The 17,840-nt window shown below is 35.2% G+C and overlaps 1 protein-coding gene across 1 annotated transcript in view; it reads left to right on the forward strand.

Moving 5' to 3' along the window:
• Window positions 1–17,840, forward strand: part of Cac (cacophony) — a 200,009-nt gene that overhangs the window by 164,614 nt on the left and 17,555 nt on the right. Inside the window, 22 exon segments of the mRNA XM_064034849.1 lie at window positions 2,997–3,129; window positions 3,856–3,995; window positions 5,628–5,728; window positions 6,667–6,822; window positions 7,817–8,037; window positions 8,409–8,512; window positions 9,066–9,181; window positions 9,302–9,361; window positions 9,593–9,694; window positions 10,904–11,101; window positions 11,248–11,462; window positions 11,734–11,946; window positions 12,356–12,529; window positions 12,780–12,836; window positions 13,042–13,131; window positions 13,962–14,068; window positions 14,185–14,307; window positions 14,552–14,731; window positions 15,086–15,352; window positions 15,651–15,794; window positions 16,216–16,417; window positions 16,608–16,772. Of these exon segments, the coding sequence (XP_063890919.1) occupies window positions 2,997–3,129; window positions 3,856–3,995; window positions 5,628–5,728; window positions 6,667–6,822; window positions 7,817–8,037; window positions 8,409–8,512; window positions 9,066–9,181; window positions 9,302–9,361; window positions 9,593–9,694; window positions 10,904–11,101; window positions 11,248–11,462; window positions 11,734–11,946; window positions 12,356–12,529; window positions 12,780–12,836; window positions 13,042–13,131; window positions 13,962–14,068; window positions 14,185–14,307; window positions 14,552–14,731; window positions 15,086–15,352; window positions 15,651–15,794; window positions 16,216–16,417; window positions 16,608–16,772 (3,268 nt within the window).

The raw sequence follows: 17,840 nt of genomic DNA on the forward strand, positions 1-17,840 counted from the left end.
TCCTCTCAGGAAACCCTAAGAAAATGATACCTACTTACTGATGACGATATTGGTCAAAACAATAAATATGAAACACTACATCTTCATCATCTCACAACCAAAAAATGACACAATTTTAAATCCAAAATTTATCAAAACATTATGTACTGAGGAAAACTTAAATCAACCCGCAAGCATTCACTACCATGTTCATATTACGACTTAACCCTACGCAACATCTGGCCAGAAGTTAGCATATAGCAGGGAGAGGGTTGCTATTGCCTCCACTTATACATATTAAACGCACACCGTATTTGCCCTCTTATGCATTTTGTACTAGAGCCTTACGCTAGGTACCTGTAATTTGATAACGAAAAGAGATTGTATTGCGGGGTGCTTGTGTTTTGTATGGTTGTTTACATTGTTTTTGTAAATGTAGAATTATTGGCAATGCGGTTTTTCATTGATATATTCAATAAGTTCTGCTGTTTCTGAACAACAATTAAAAAGCCAGTCGAGTTGGTCAAATAGCATTCTAAGAAAAAAGTTAACCAAAGCGTCATACATAAGCCACCTGAATATAGGCTATTTTAAATAATCTTTGATCTGTTAACAAGTTAACCAACACTAAAGCAATAGATTAATCCTGTAATGATACGTAGATGTGTTTTTAGTAATCGTTAATATAATTACTGTACCAGCTTTTTAACAACTCAAATATTTACCTCAAAAAAGTGCCCAATAATTCACAAAAGAAAATAAAGCGTAAACAACAAAGAATCGATTTAATTCCATTAAAGGCATTCAACCTCAAAAACATCAGTCATTTAATTTTGAAACCAGCTGCGTTCCAAATATTTCCGTGTCGTCACGAAATTCATGATCGAAACTTTAAATTATGTATATAGGACAAGGGAACCAGTATATAATAGGGGTTAAAGTATGAAATTGCCGATTTGTACTGAAAACCTAAATTGTATTTTTTTAAAATTTTTAACAAACTTATTTAATCAAAATAGTTGCCATTATTATCTATACATTGCGGTCATCTAATAAGAAGGTCATTTATGCCTTTACGATAGAACTCTGAGGATCTAGACTGCACAAACAGTGTGAAAGAATTTTGTTCTGCCTCCTGGGAAGAAACTTCTTGTGACGTAGATAATTGTCCAAATCACAAAAAAAAATGGTCGTCCGTTAGAGGAAGGCCTGGCGAATATGGAGGAAGACGAATAGTTTCCAACTGCAGTTCCTGAAGAGTTAAAACGGTTTATTTTGCTGTATGAGGCCTCGCGTTGTCATGGAGCAATAGCGGTGAAGGTCGATTCATGAGTCGTGGCTGTTTTACTGCTAATTTTTTCAACATTATTCGGTGTTCGGCCTGGTATCTGGGTAGTTTGACTAGGATCGGCGTTCACCGTCTCTCTTAATTTCTCGTTAATCACCTGTCAGGCGGTCTTTCTCATGGCTCGTTCTTCAAGTCGAAGTTTCCACCACGAAAGCGTTTAATCCAAAATCGCACGGCGCGTTCTTTAGCAGACACCTCTTCAAATGCAGCATTGATATTGCGGGCTGTTTCTGCCGTTTACTTCCGCGTCGGAACTCATATTCAAAAATTACTCAAATTTTCGCAGTATCCATCTTTCTTGTTTAAGTTGAATAACAAAAACAATTGAACATCGATAATCAAATGTTTCACATTTTTTAAAAGAAGAACATCACAGAAACCATGTGAAAAAAGTTCCATTCGAAAACCTCAAACCATGAAGACTCTATGGCAATTCAAAAACCTACTAGAATAAAACGGCAATTTCATACTTTAACCCCTAATATTTATATGTAGCTTAATTAGGGTGAAAAACCGTTCCTTGTTATTTGGTTTCAATGTTATTAGACGTTAATAAAATGGCAGGATTTTTATAAGTAAAACTGGGTGGTGAAATACCTCAAGTATTAATACCTCAAGTATTAACAGTAGGTGTGATACAATTCTATATTAGAGTATCGTTTTTATTTAAATTGTATTTTATGTAGGTATCATTTTCCCATAGTTACCTAGATACTCACAAAATAATAAAGTAGTTAAGTTTCATACCTTCATGAAAGACCAAGTTCGAAACGGACAGCACGAAAAGCACGTTTCACAGAGTATTGAAAGAAACCTTTAAAGTATTGTAACTTTTCACACCTTACCATAGTTTACTGTATTATGTTTATCATCGACGGTAGCCTTCGAAAACTCATAGCACAGATTCATTTTTAATGATAGACCATATAGGTATATTGAACTTATAGATAAGCGTTTATGTAGTTTGAGAATCGGATTCAAAACTCCATGCCTTTACCAAAAGATAAAAAACGTAAACATCGGAGAACCAAACACTATTATTATTATGAAGTATATTGAAAACCCTTCTCAAGATCCTCAAATAATTTCCCAGCAAAAACAAAAAACTGTCACCCTATAAAATATAGTGCACAATTTCACGTCCCATCACACCATTAAGTTGGAACGTTCATACTTAACTGCATTATCTAATGATCGCATACTAGTCGATCGGCGCTTATTATCGTGTCTAATCGGACGGTAATACGATCACATTTTGTATTATAACGCCGGCTCCTTGCTTACTAGAGGAAATTATTTACGTGTCATTAGTTAGAGCTTCTTTGGTAATTTTGTATCATCGTAGGGAATATTTTATACGTTGTTTAAATCGTGTTTAACCCGCTCAAAATATGTGCGAGACACAATAGCTTTTCTGTTGGCTTATTACCGGCAAACGAACGGTTAAATGAATCGAAATCTATGCATGAAAATTAATAGGTAGATTTGCCTCTCATTGTGGAATCTAATTTAAGTGTCGTATTCCACCACAGTATAGATTTTCTTCAAATAAATCAAATAATTTAGACCTATCTTTATTTTTTTTTTTCAAAACAATAACTTGTTTGACCAACCGTGACCCCCAGTCCATCAAATTTTAATGCTAATGAAAGGTGAACTTTATTTCCAGGTACACAAAGTTCATCATCGAGTGGCCGCCCTTCGAGTACGCGGTGCTGCTTACCATCATCGCCAACTGCGTGGTGCTGGCGCTGGAGGAGCATTTGCCTAACGGCGATAAGACCATCTTAGCACAGAATCTGGTAATTTCAACCTTATTTTCGTAGCCATAAGGAATATTTTCATTTAGGTTATGACGAAACCCTCGCTCTACTAAACCAAATAAGTAAGCACAACATGAGTTCCCTAATGAAATGTATGAATTCTAAGCGATTTTTTTTCTATTGAAGGTCTTTTGATTACCTTATTTGTTGATATAAGTTTGTATGATCCACACACAAACCGCCTTGATGCTATATTGTATATATATTTTTTTGTAAAAAAAATCGAAGTAGGTACTCTTATGTCCTAAAAAATACATTACAATGCAAAGAAAACAGCTTCTGCAGCTCTCGAGATAACCGCAGAACTCAAATTTGTAATAAGGAATAAATACACAAAACATTACATTAACAGGGCCTAATTATCATTGCAATTCTCATAATATGCCCATAGAATTAAACATAACGATGTCTATAAGCTGTTGATTTTATGCCCAGTTCCGTTTTTGTTTTATTTTCGAATTGCTACGTAACTTCAAAAACTAATAAACTTTAAAGCTTATATAACATAGCTAGACCACTATCAATGGTTCCCATTATTCTATTCATACGTGATTTGCTCACTAGAGATTTAATTTTGACATTACCCACATACAAGTAATGCTAAATTCATATCTCTAGTGATCAAAACAAAAGATAGTTTGAATATTGGGATCGGTTATAGATGTACCTAATAATAGAACTAAACATTGTTTTCTCTTGTTACAGGAAAAGACCGAGGCGTACTTTTTAGGAATATTTTGTGTAGAAGCCTCGTTAAAAATCTTAGCCTTAGGTTTTGTTTTACACAGGGGATCGTATCTTAGGAACGTTTGGAACATCATGGATTTTTTCGTTGTAGTAACTGGGTGAGTCCACTTTTTTTACTTTTGTCATTGAAATTAGAGTTAATTTTACTCGTTAAGACGTATTTTTGGAGTTATGTAAATAAATGTTAAATCTAGATGAACAGATTTCTAAATGGCTGCATTGTGCGTTTTCAGCGTTATGTTTTTTACCTTTTAATTAAATAAAATTATATCTTTGAATTCAATTTATTGGAAGAAATTACATAAGGGTACATGTAAGCAATACCATATTTATAATCTATGTGCCTTGTAGTTAAGTTGTAGGTATTTGTAAATTTCCTATTATCAATTAACCTACAATGATTGTACTTATACTAAACGCCATTTTCTGATTACATTGATATATCAGCAAAATTAATTTTGGAAGGCTAGATCTTACGAATAAGTACCTAAACATTATTTACATAACTTCCACTTCGTCACATTATTGTTCACTCTAAAAAGCATCCTCGATAGCTCAAAATAAAACGTAAAAAACTATTTGGAGCATCGACGCTGCTTTCAGTGAATCCACAAACTACTCTAAATTCTACAAATTACCATTGACAAACTATTAGGCCACACAATTGGTTGACACTAACGTAGGACACTAGGTTCTGTCGAACACAAAGAAGGGTTGACATTATTGAATATTCGATAACAAAAACTAGGTCGATGACGATATTCGCCGAATACAACGTGGACGTTGACCTGCGGATGCTGCGCTCGTTCAGAGTGCTCCGACCGCTCAAGCTCGTCTCGCGGATACCAAGTAATTCACAGTAATTGGCGAAAAGTTCACATAATACCTCTACCTTATTTGTTATAGACGTTACTCGCTAGATGTTTTCGAATTTTGAAACTTTTTTGAATGTAGAACTACAGCTAGTTATGGACAATAGAATTTTTGATATTATTAGTAAAAATACGTAGCGTCGTATTCTCGAACTGTTTATTGACATACTTAACATAGATTAGAAAATGTGTGAATTTTAATTAATATGTGATTTATTGAAAATGTTTAATGTTTTAAAGCTACGTGTTGCATAATAGTAAAGATTTGCTATACATTTTGTGTATTGTGTAGGTTTACATCAAATATAAAAGCTAATACGTAAGAAATTAGATAAAGAAATGGTTTTAGGTGTGAATAAATATGGTGTATTTAGATTAAAATGCGTAACATTAACATGATTACTTAGCAAATAACAATCTAACTAATTAGATACACGATATTTAGATTGTAGTTATTTTTTACATAAAATTAAGGCTGTGCTTTGACTTTTTTTATTTCCATTATTTTACTATTAATAGAAGTCATGTCATAATGTTTTTGTTCACACGTCGTGGTGATAAAACCCTAATAAGATAACACAGTTTCAATTATATTAAAGAGCAAGGAGTAAGGCAATTATCCAATGTACACTAACCTACTTTTAGGTAAACTGTGTCTATGGGTTCTTAAAAAAAAGTTGATGCTCAGAAAAAAACACACATTGTATCCGTGTTATCCAGACATTATAATTTATTTTTATTAACATCACGGTTTTTTTTTATATTTTTTTGTTCTAAAAAGCACAGTCTTCAGTAGTAATTTATTACTCAGCTAGTTGCTAGTTCAAGCTATAGTATCGAGTGATATGTGTTTGGCAGTATCATCACGCAGCTGCCGATCGCGCCAGCCGACGTCGACTTCAGGACCTTGCGTGCCATTAGGGTGCTGAGGCCCCTTAAATTAGTATCGGGCGTTCCTAGTGAGTTCTAGAACATTCATAGATTAGTTAATCGTATTGTAGTTCCACTAGACCCACTGTTGCATCATTTTATTTAAAAAAAATACTGGCTGAATAAGACAACACCAACCTCTTTCGTTGGCTGAATAAAAATGGCACTTCACTGGCCGCTTAGAAAAAAAAGTCGTTCCCGCCATTTTGAAATAAAATGATGCTACAATTCTATCATTGTGCACGATAAGTTTTTGATTTTATATTGTGTTACCATTGTTACGATGTCTCTTTTCAATAATTAGTTAATGATTTTCATCTCTAGATATATGGCATTTAGTCAGAAAATCTATTTCTTGTTGTCTGTATCTTTGTTACAACTTTCTCTTAATGTTATTTATCATCGATAAAAATAGCAACTAACGTCGAGAAATAAACGACAATTTGGTAATTATCTCTTGTTTTACCTAATTTGATTTAATTGACATCAGTCAAAGATTAAAAGTAATTCTATAAAATGCTATCAGAACCTTTACTTCAAAATTTCATTTTAAAAACCTATCATGTTTTTGCCCTGTAATTTATAAACGTGTATTTCGGTAAAATAGTAACGATCATTATTTTCGTCTTCTTTTTCATTAATTGTAAAATTAATATTTTTCTTCCTAAAACTGATACTAATATCAAAATTACTTTTATTTCTTACTTATATCATACAGGTTATCACCTACTCAGTAACTTATAAGCTTCTTTTGTTTCAAGATTATTTCATTCAAATAGTTTTATTTCTAACAAGGAATTGACATTCCTATTCTCTCAATTTCCAAATCTTTTCATGCATGTCATGCTTATTCTAAATTCAAACTGTCTTACAAAAGTCTTCTAACAACTAAAAGGTTATAAATTACAGGGCAAGCCATGCAATATTGAGTCTTATCGTTGTTACAATAAATGCCATTTCCGTGTAGGTCTGCAAGTGGTACTGAAGTCCATCATAAAGGCGATGGCGCCGTTGCTGCAGATCGGCCTCTTGGTGCTTTTCGCGATAGTCATCTTCGCTATCATCGGCCTCGAGTTCTACTCAGGGGCGCTGCATAAGACTTGTTATAATTTAGAAGATATTAGTGAGTATATTTTTTCTTAATTAATTGATACTTGTTTTACGGTAACTCCTCATCGTTATGACCACACCAGTAGTTATAAAATATACCTAAGCACAGATTACTCAATAGTTACTATATAAATTTAACAAATGATGGCCCAATAACATACGATATTTTATTCTTGGGTGTAAATAGTTGTATTCAACCAAATCTCCTCTTGTTTTGTGAGAACAAGCATCTGAATATTAAAGTAATCAGCGGAAACAACCCGGTACACATATCCTATTTCACATAAGTGGTTAAGCCGCACTTGTGTGTACATACATTCTACATGCACTTTGTCTTTATCTTTGCCTGTGCTCTTAAGCGCTCAGTGGTGGCCGAGTCGCCAAATCACAAACAAGTACAGCTCACCAACTTTTGTTAAATAAAACACATATCTTTATCGTCTGTATAAATAAAAGTAACCTAGTTCAAGTAACGCAAAGTTTCTAACACTAATATGCAGTCAGTAACTCACGAACAGGCGACACCATTGCATGTGAAAATTCAAATTAACGACCAAACTTCAAAATGTAATATAGCAGTTGGAAAGTTTTCCAACGTTTTAATTATTGACTATAAAAGTTAATTACAACTGCCTTCGGAAACTAGACTTTGCGTTGCATTTTAAGAATGTAGGCTATTTGATTTTATCGTAGATTTTATCAAGTTTACGAGTGAAATGACGTAGGATTTGTTTATTAATGAAAATAATAATATAGGTACTTCTCTATGATACTTGATTAAGTTTAAATCGATATGAAATATTTAACACACAGTGGAAGACTTATAGCTACATAAACATTTTACAATAGAAAGAAGTCACTTGAAACGACCGAGAGTCGAATTGTCTTCGTTTATAAAATGTTTCCGATGGTCTGGTCGGAGTTGTTACATGATCATAGAGGTATGATTTAGATACCTCTGAAAGGTTCTATTTAGTAACATGATTTGTATTTTTCCAATGTCCCAGGTGAAATAGTAAATGAAGGCGATAGTGCGACGCCGTGTAACGCGGACAACGTGAGTTTAGCACCATTTGGCGCGAACGTGTGTGATTATGAGAAGAGCACGTGCTTAGAGAAGTGGGAAGGGCCGAACAGGGGCATCACGTCCTTCGACAACATCGGCTTCGCTATGCTCACCGTCTTCCAGTGCATTACCATGGAGGGCTGGACCGCAATCCTCTATTGGGTATGACTCTTCACCTCTTGCTCTTCATCTTCTTCTTCCTGCCCTATTCCCAATCGCATTTGTTTTTCACTTCCATTCTACCCTGTCACTCGTCATAATGATATTCACTCCCTTCTTATTCATGCTATCTTTTATTTAATCCCTCCATCTTTTCTTTGGGCTTCCTCTTCCTCCCATCCATCTACAGTCATACTTAACATATTCTTTATTGTACGTATTATACTCCTTATTACTTGCCCATACCGCTTCTGCCTCATCTTTTCTGTCACTAGTACTACTTTTAGACCTTCTCTAATGTAATCATTCCTCATTTTATCCATCTTTGTCACAACACACGTCCATGTACAACTAAAAGTTTATGTTTATTACAGACAAATGACGCGCTAGGTAGTGCGTTCAACTGGATTTACTTTGTGCCTCTCATAGTATTGGGTTCATTCTTTATGCTCAACTTAGTTCTCGGTGTCCTTAGCGGGTAAGTCTCAACACTTCTAAATATTCCCATCAACTACATACATTTGATTCACATTTATATTTTGTTTTATATTCTTTTCATCATTATTATTATTCAGAGAGTTTTCTAATGAAAGAGGGCGCGTTGAAAGAAGAGCTCAGTTCGTAAAAGAAAGAGCTCGACAAATGTTCAATGCAGACTTCAATGCGTATCTCAACTGGATAACTGAAGCAGGTCTTTTGAGTATTGATAAGTGTTTGCTCAAGTAACGCTAGAACTGAACAAAAATATAGTAGATATTTTAGCCACTCTTATGAAAGTTATGTCTAACTATTTCTAAAAAAAGTAATAAATATCTATGTACAAACGTATGTCAAGTTCTTGCTAGGTTTGCTAGTCTGCAGTAATCTTAAAATGAGTGAGTGTTGTGCATTGTATTATAATTATGCTCTTTCGAAATACTTTTGTTTCATCATTTTCTGACATATTGTGCCAAATATTTCAGAAAGAAATATTGCATACCATTATTTCATTAGTGCTAGAGTAGTTCAATATACACGTAATATGTTTGCAGTGAGTTCGCTAAAGAAAGAGAGAAAGTAGAAAATAGACAAGAATTTCTTAAATTAAGAAGACAGCAGCAACTTGAGAGAGAACTCAATGGTTACGTTGAGTGGATTTGTAAAGCAGGTAAGGTTGAATCACAAATATTATATGAAAAACTAGACTTAATAAAAGACAAGACAGTGTACAAAGGACATAAAGGACATAAGGCCGAATAAAATACTAATAAATTGATTTTGATTACAGAGGAAGTAATATTAGCAGAAGAAAGAACAACAGAGGAAGAAAAAATGCACATAATAGAAGGTAAGCATATTAATACGCTAACTACGGATTTCAATACTCTGTCAGCAGCTGATAATTTGCTTACTAGACATAGGGTTATCTACATTATAGCCCCTTACAAATAAAGTAAAATTCCTGTCTCTCTTACGCAAATCTACGGGTAGTTAGGTTTTGAAATCCACTTAAGAATGCCTTATGTGGTTACATGAGGTGGTTGTGGTGTTACAAATCCTAATGTATTTTGTTCTATAGCACGGAGAAGAGCAGCGGCCAAAAAGAAGTTAAAAAACCTTGGTAAAAGTAAAAGCACAGATACAGAAGAGGAAGAACAAGATGAAGACTGCGGTGATGACGGTCAGTACCACTTTCTCATCATATGAATGTTACATACTGTGTGTCGTGTTGTGTGTATACCTACAGATAAATATTGTATCAGATTTTCAACTAAATCTACAGATTCGTTTTCAATTCAAACAGCAGTCAAATTTTAGCAGCATGTCCTCATTTTCTTTATATTGGTTTACTTTTACCTGTTTATACTGTTACATATTTACAGTGTGGTTAGGTATCTTTTAACTTTCCGTACATTAGTCACATTTGTAACCATTAAAATTGTTATCCTATTCTTTTCACGTAACTATTGTAAATTCATGAATGTTGCATGATATTTTGTCAATAACAAACTCTTTTATTTCATTTTCATCCATTATCATTGCGTATTCGTACTCTATTTGTGTGTTGGTTGTTTACAGTTCCAAAGAAAAAGCAAGGTATGGGATCAAACGTGATGCTGGTAGAATATTCCTTTTCATCTTCTACAGTAGTCAAAATAGACTAGTCTTAGATTTAGGAATAGTAACCCTACCTGTAATCTATAATGACAACGTTTGTACGTGTTTCTCAAAATTGTTCAAATGGTGCAATTTTTATGATTGCCTTGTCGTATTTGAAATTATCTTTTGACCGTACAGACGTCAGACCCCTTTTATCCCTCCCCCCTGCTATCTCTTCTACCTCTACCTCTAGGTCCGCTATTTCCAAACCCCTGCCCAGAGCTTGTACAACGTGAGCTTCACCAAAAAGTTACCATAGAACGTAACATATATTTCTGGAGATATCGTGACAGTTATCTCAGAAGAGGGTGGTTACTGATTTATACGAGCAAAGTATCGGATGGCGACCCCGATCGAATTTCGATGCCGTTTCCATACGGTTCAATTACTGCGTGTTATAAAACTTAACGATCAATAACGAGCTTATGAACCTCATGAGCATCTGTGTCGTGAATTTGTGACACTACATCAGTAGGACTGCTATCGTTATGTGCGTAATGGCTAGACTTGATAAACAATTAGCTGAATGTTAAACCCGAATCCTTTAGTTTAATGAAAATGCCGTTGGTCATGCAATGAATAATCCTCTAACAAGTGGTAATTAATAAAAGTTACCTAGAAATTATAATCATTGGAAGTGAAGAGAAATAGAGTAGAGTATTGTAACATTGCAAGATCAACGACAACTTCGACGTTTGTACTTTTGCTAACAAATATGAAATTACAACAGGTTTTCTAAAAAGCAAAGCTCGGTCAGCCGGGAGGTTTGCGGACTTCTGGCGGGCTGAGAAGAGGTTTCGGTTTTGGATCAGGCACACAGTGAAGACCCAGTGGTTCTACTGGTTCGTCATTGTCTTGGTGCTCTTCAACACGATATGCGTCGCTGTAGAGCATTATAGACAACCCAAGTGGCTGACTTCGTTTTTATGTAAGTTTTATATCAGATATTCTCTCTTGATTAACCTTATTTACTGAAGTATTATCTAAAGACGTACAAGTTGTTTCAGGTTGTCTCTCAAGGACTTGGTAATATAATGATTATAAATAAACTCATCAAACTTTTGTCGTTCACAGACTATGCCGAATTTGTGTTCCTGGGGTTGTTCATGATGGAAATGTGGGTGAAGATGTATGCGCTTGGGCCGCGAATTTACTTCGAGTCGTCCTTCAACCGGTTCGACTGCGTGGTCATCTCCGGCTCCATCTTCGAGGTCGTGTGGTCAGAGGTCAAGGGAGGCTCCTTCGGTCTATCTGTCCTGAGAGCTCTAAGACTGCTGAGGATATTCAAGGTACGAAAATCACTTCTCTATTATTTTCAAATGTCCATCATAAATGTGTACAAACCGTATACGTTGGCAAATTAGTTTGCCTAGTGACTGACCAAATTTTTCTTCATTTATTATGATTGTAGAAATAATATCTAAGAGGGAATCTGTAGGTTAAATATAATTGTATCCCTAAAATCTGAAAATCTAACCGACAAAAAATATTTACTAAAAGATAAATATATCAATATCGAGATTGCAACAATCTACATTTTTAATCGTGTATTAATTCCAGGTCACCAAGTACTGGTCATCGCTTCGGAACCTGGTGATCTCTCTCCTCAACTCAATGAGATCCATCATCTCGCTGCTGTTCCTGCTCTTCCTGTTCATCCTCATCTTCGCGCTGCTTGGCATGCAGCTGTTTGGAGGACAGTTCAACTTCGAGGACGGCACGCCGCCGACCAACTTCAACACCTTTCCTATCGCGTTGTTAACTGTCTTCCAGGTAATTACTTAGTCTTAACTTTTATATTGTAGAAAGTATGTCATTATATATTTTTATATACCTACTGTTCAAAGTAATGTACTATTAAATGTTCAATGTAGAAAGTTACAATGTGACAGCGATGAGGAGCAATTTTTTGATGCAATGTATTAGTTTTAAGTTGTACATATAAGTTTATTTTTAATTTATAAAATTAATGTAAATACTATGTAAATATTATAAAATAAATGTAGAAAGTATGATATTGTACATATGTTATGAGTCAGGACATCAAAAACGTCAACACTTATTTTCTATCTTGACTATTCTGATTTGTCTTCCCGTTTTGAGATCTGTTGAGTTCGATAAAATTTTAGACCAAATTAACACTCACTACAAAATTAAAATCGAACTATCTTCTCAATTCCAGATCCTAACAGGTGAAGATTGGAACGAAGTGATGTATGATGGCATCCAGTCTCAGGGCGGCATCCAGAGGGGCATGATCTACTCTCTGTACTTCGTCATCCTCGTCTTGTTTGGCAACTACACGCTGCTGAACGTGTTCCTTGCCATCGCTGTCGACAACTTGGCTAACGCCCAGGTGCGTTTGTTGAACTGTTCTTAGTTCTACGTTACTTGATCTTCCACCATCATCATCATCTCTATAAGTAATCACAGTCAATCGTGAACTTATCTGTTTATATGTCCCTACATCAAGATCAAATAACGCAGAATTATTTGAATGTTTGTCACAAAGGAGGTTTTCGCCGATTTGATGTATGTTGACGTCATCGCGCTCTTGTAAATCTGACGCCGCTTTTCGTGTAAATGTTGCAACTCTGTATTTACAGGAATTGACAGCGGCAGAAGAGGAACAAGTCGAGGAGGACAAGGAGAAACAGCTCCAAGTAAGCACCCGCTTCTATTTGTTCTAGTACCTAGTATTCATCCTCTGATGCTTTGGAGTTTAGTTGATAGTATCACAGTTTCAAAGCCATAGCATGTTCAACCACTCTTCCACAAGCATTTACTTTCAAGCGGTTGTCCTAATTGGTTAAGCTGTTGATTGGAACGAAATTTGTACATATTTCATACATTATTCCGGATAATTAGGAATTGGAGAAAGAGATGGGTGCATTACACGCGGTGGACGGCTCTCCACCGGGAGTAGATCTAAGTCCCTCTTCGCCGACGAGTAGGAAGGTAAAACGAACTCGGCATTGGCAAAGCTATGCTTCAAATTGTATTGGTGTCGACGACTTAAAATATTGTTGATATTTTGATACCTTCACTGTTCTCATTGAATTCTTCTAAAGTCTCATTCTGCAGCTTCTCTTAACACTGCATGACTTTGCACGCTGTCTGATGTGTTGTTGTTTCCTATGTGTGTTCGTTCATAACCTCAATATCAACAACATTTTAAGTACGCTAGACGGGTCGATGTCGCTTATGTGAGCAGAATGTCATCATAGGTGTTTTTATCAAATCTTTATGATCTTTATCTATAGATGGCTAATGGTTGTCAACATCAACTTGACTTTTTACGTTAACTTCAACTAGGTGGCTACTCGATTCATAAAAATCACATACTGATTCATTGATTTCAATACATGGTTACTTTCTGGCTTGGGGATCACTTCTTCCTTTCACTTTAAGATATTTAATTTATGTTCAATCTAATTGATTTCACACGCACGTTTTACCACGACATTCATCAGTAATGGCTTAAGTATTAGTTTTTACTTTTAATCTTAATGTGAAACTTCTAGTGTGAATTATTATCAATGTCATCTTATAAATATACTTGTACATTGAATAGATCATGATAAAGATCATTAATATGCTAAATAAAAAAAAAACATCATCATGTAACAATATCATTAAATCGTTAACAAAACTAGTGTAGTTTTACTTCGATATTTTTGAAGAACTCTCATAGAGCCAGAGTAAGAGACATAGAAAGTAGTGTAAATCATGTAGATGGAAAAGACTTATGTGATCATAGAGTAATATTTGTAATTGTAACATTTCAGAACAAAAAGAAAGAAGAGGCCAAAAAAGAAGATGAAGATGAGGTACCAGATGGACCAAAACCAATGCTGCCATATTCGTCCATGTTTATTTTGTCACCTACTAATCCGTAAGTTGACGACATTATAACCAGTTCTATTTCCCAATGCAGAATCTCTGAATACTCAGAAAGCTATTGGAAAATCAAATAGTGTTATTGTAATGGTGAACTTGTTTGTTTTACAGAATTAGGCGAGGCGCACACTGGGTTGTAAATTTAAGATATTTTGATTTTTTTATCATGGTAGTTATATGTATGAGTTCTGCGGCTTTAGCGGCTGAAGACCCCGTAGTGGAAGAGAGTGACAGGTACGTTCTACTTTATTATTTGCTTATCTGTTACTTAAGAACTATCAGACTTTATTTTTGACTGACTTAGCTTCATGAAGATCCCATTTCATCAGTCCCGCAACAATTTGAAGCGAATTCTCTTTACTTGACTTAGCATTCTTTTGACTTCTTACCCTTTCTTTGTATATTTTTTTTTCAACTGCCATTCTACCATCTAATACTCCTAATTTTCCTTCTAATCCTTTTCTTATTCTACCCCTAGGAACAAAATCCTGAACTACTTCGATTACGCGTTCACGGGCGTGTTCACGGTGGAGATGCTGCTGAAGATCGTGGACCTCGGCATCCTGTTCCACCCCGGCGCTTATCTGCGCGACCTGTGGAACATCATGGATGCCGCCGTCGTTATATGCGCCCTTGTCAGCTTCGGATTTGAGATCGGGTACGTTTGGAACTGTAGCTGTAGTTTTGTTAACTTTTCTTTTGTCAGTATTGTCATATTTGTTAGTCATACAACAAACAAGTCTATATGCCACTTCTTCTGGTTTTTCGTCGTCAGCTGCATCTCCTTTTATTTACTAACCTTTCGCAGATCGATGTTGTCTTTAGATGCTCCGATTGATGTCTAGAACACTTCATTGTCCACGTCAACTTTGCCATTCGATGTTCCAATTAAGCGATGTCTGGACACTTCTTCATTACTTACACTACTATTAGTATTGTTTTCATTGTTACCAGAGTTAAGTTTTCTTAAACCATATAAACAATGACTGATTATAATTTTTCCTTGTTACAGAGGCGTGAAAAAGGGCGCGGGGCAGAATCTGTCCACAATAAAATCGTTAAGAGTGTTACGAGTGCTCAGACCTTTGAAAACTATAAAACGAGTTCCAAAGTTAAAAGCAGTGTTTGACTGTGTTGTGAACTCTTTGAAAAATGTCATCAACATTCTCATTGTGTACATATTGTTTCAATTCATATTCGCTGTAATTGCAGTTCAACTTTTTAATGGTAAATTTTTTCACTGCAACGATATCAGTAAGAATACTTTTGAAGACTGCCAGTGAGTATTAAGTTTTATTATTATCATTGTTTTTGAGTATTTTATGTTCCTTTCATATATCTGTGTCATCTTCTTCTACATAAGCATTCATCTTTAAATCATTTTCATTTCTGCCATTATTTTCAACCCGTCAGTTATTTTACCTTAATATACAATATCCCTATTAGTTACTTTGAAAAAACTACAATAATGATTTTAACTGTCTTAACATATGTGTCCGCCCTCATTGTTTACTTACTTCACATTACACACACTCTTCAAAGTAAACATTCTAATACAATCCTTATTATGTTCTCAGAGGGTCGTATTTCGTGTACGAGTCAAACAGCTTGCTGCCGAAAGTCAACCAGCGCACGTGGACGACGCAATCCTTCCATTACGACAACGTCGCCGTGGCCATGCTTACGCTGTTCGCTGTGCAGACCGGGGAGGGGTGGCCACAGTGAGTTTACTTGATTAAATTCTTATATTTGTTCAAGACTAAGGCTTGAAAGACCACTAGCCTTGATAATCCTGATTAATTGTGATACGTTGAAAAATATCTGCATATAAGCAGCTCTTGACAGTAATTTAGCTTAATCTGTTAAGCCCAATAACCTGATAATAATATGTTTTCTAACTTAAATTTACCTTTAGACATAGATAAATAAAAATTAAATATCCACAAGTGATTACGTTTTTATCAAAATAAGATATTCCAGTATTGTAATTTAAAATAATCCAACTCGGAGACAGGTAGAGAAGCATACGTCTAACAAGACTCTTATACTTTTTTGACTAGAACTTTCCAACTAGAATTTGAGTTTGACAATATTTTTTGGCTTATTAGAAAACCTAACATTAACACAATTGTTTGTTTGCAGAGTATTACAAAATTCAATGGCCGCCACCTACGAAGACAGGGGACCCATACAAAATTTTCGAATAGAAATGTCCATATTTTATATAGTTTACTTCGTGGTGTTTCCTTTCTTCTTTGTTAACATATTCGTAGCTCTGATAATTATCACATTTCAAGAGCAGGGCGAAGCTGAGCTCCAGGATGGTGAAATTGATAAGAATCAGGTGAGTTAACTGTCATTCAATATACATACTTTAAATCAAATTTGACTCTAATTATTGAGAGTCCCTTTATAAAAAAGTCCAAAAGTAAAGATTTAAAAAAAGCTTGACTATAAGAGTTATTCCTACTAGAGTACACTTACCTACCATATACTACAAAAATACAGTAGGAATGAATTACTTTTGTCCACAGAAATCGTGTATAGACTTCACGATAGAAGCGCGACCTCTCGAGAGGTATATGCCAAGCAAAAGGGCGAGTTTTAAGTACAAAGTGTGGAGAATAGTTGTCTCTACGCCCTTCGAGTACTTCATCATGACGCTCATCGTCCTCAACACATTGTTGCTCATGATGAAGGTATGTATCCGACGCTTCTCAATGTCCTAGCATAAGTTATATAAGTTCTAATTTAATACTAATAATTTCAAAGAATGTAACAATATATTTAAGTACAAAACACTATCAAAAAGTGATCATACAAAAACATACGTAACAAAAGAAGCACTAAATGTGAAAAGTAGACAATGATCACTTAATTAAGGTAGTTGCTGAAGAACCTAGCCTGATTCACGAGGCACTGAAAGTGACGACATAGATTAGCAACCAATCCTTCCTGAGTTCACTGAAGCCTGCACATACCATTCTAGAGGGCTCATCATAAGTCAAGCTCTCTAGTTTGGCAAAATATACTAAGACATAACCTTGTCGTTAAGCGTCTAATATTTGTTGGCACCTGATAGCTCCTTAGTTATTAATTTGTTAGTTGTGAAACGTCTGTCTTAAGTGTTAAACAATCGTAACTATACCTGGATGACGTCATGATACAACTACATCATTGGCACAACATTAGTACTGCCTACTAGTTTAGGACGATCAAAAACCACAACACACACATACACACAACATACAAAGTGTTTACGATATCACTGTACTTATTCGGCGTCAGTATACACTGCATCGGAATGCGCCGTATTTAAAATTATTACCGAGCCTATCCCGTCAAATGTACCTACCGCCAAATATCATTTTATTTTGTCCTGTGTTTCGTTGGATAATCCTTTGTTACTCCTCGCTTGCTATTACTTAAATATGTATGTATCGGTGTTTACTGCACGATATACCTGTCCTTCCAGCACATTTATGGCACAGATACACCAAACATTTTATTCGGTTATTCGTGCTTGTGAATGCACAACAATCTCTGGGTACAGATAGGACGTGGCATGGGCCATATATGTTGTTCGTGTTGCATGATCTTATTTAAGACCTATTCCTAATTGTCTTTATGTGGATATTGTGCATGCTTGGTGGAATGGCCTACTGCCAGGCGTGATCTGTTGGTGGCTATGGGCTGCTTTGTATATTTATTGGAAAATTGACAAAATTGATCATTTTTCAAATTGAGACAAAATTTTATAAAGATAC

This window comes from Helicoverpa armigera, chromosome 5, assembly GCF_030705265.1.
Source record: "Helicoverpa armigera isolate CAAS_96S chromosome 5, ASM3070526v1, whole genome shotgun sequence".
In the NCBI taxonomy this organism is placed as follows: domain Eukaryota; kingdom Metazoa; phylum Arthropoda; class Insecta; order Lepidoptera; family Noctuidae; genus Helicoverpa; species Helicoverpa armigera.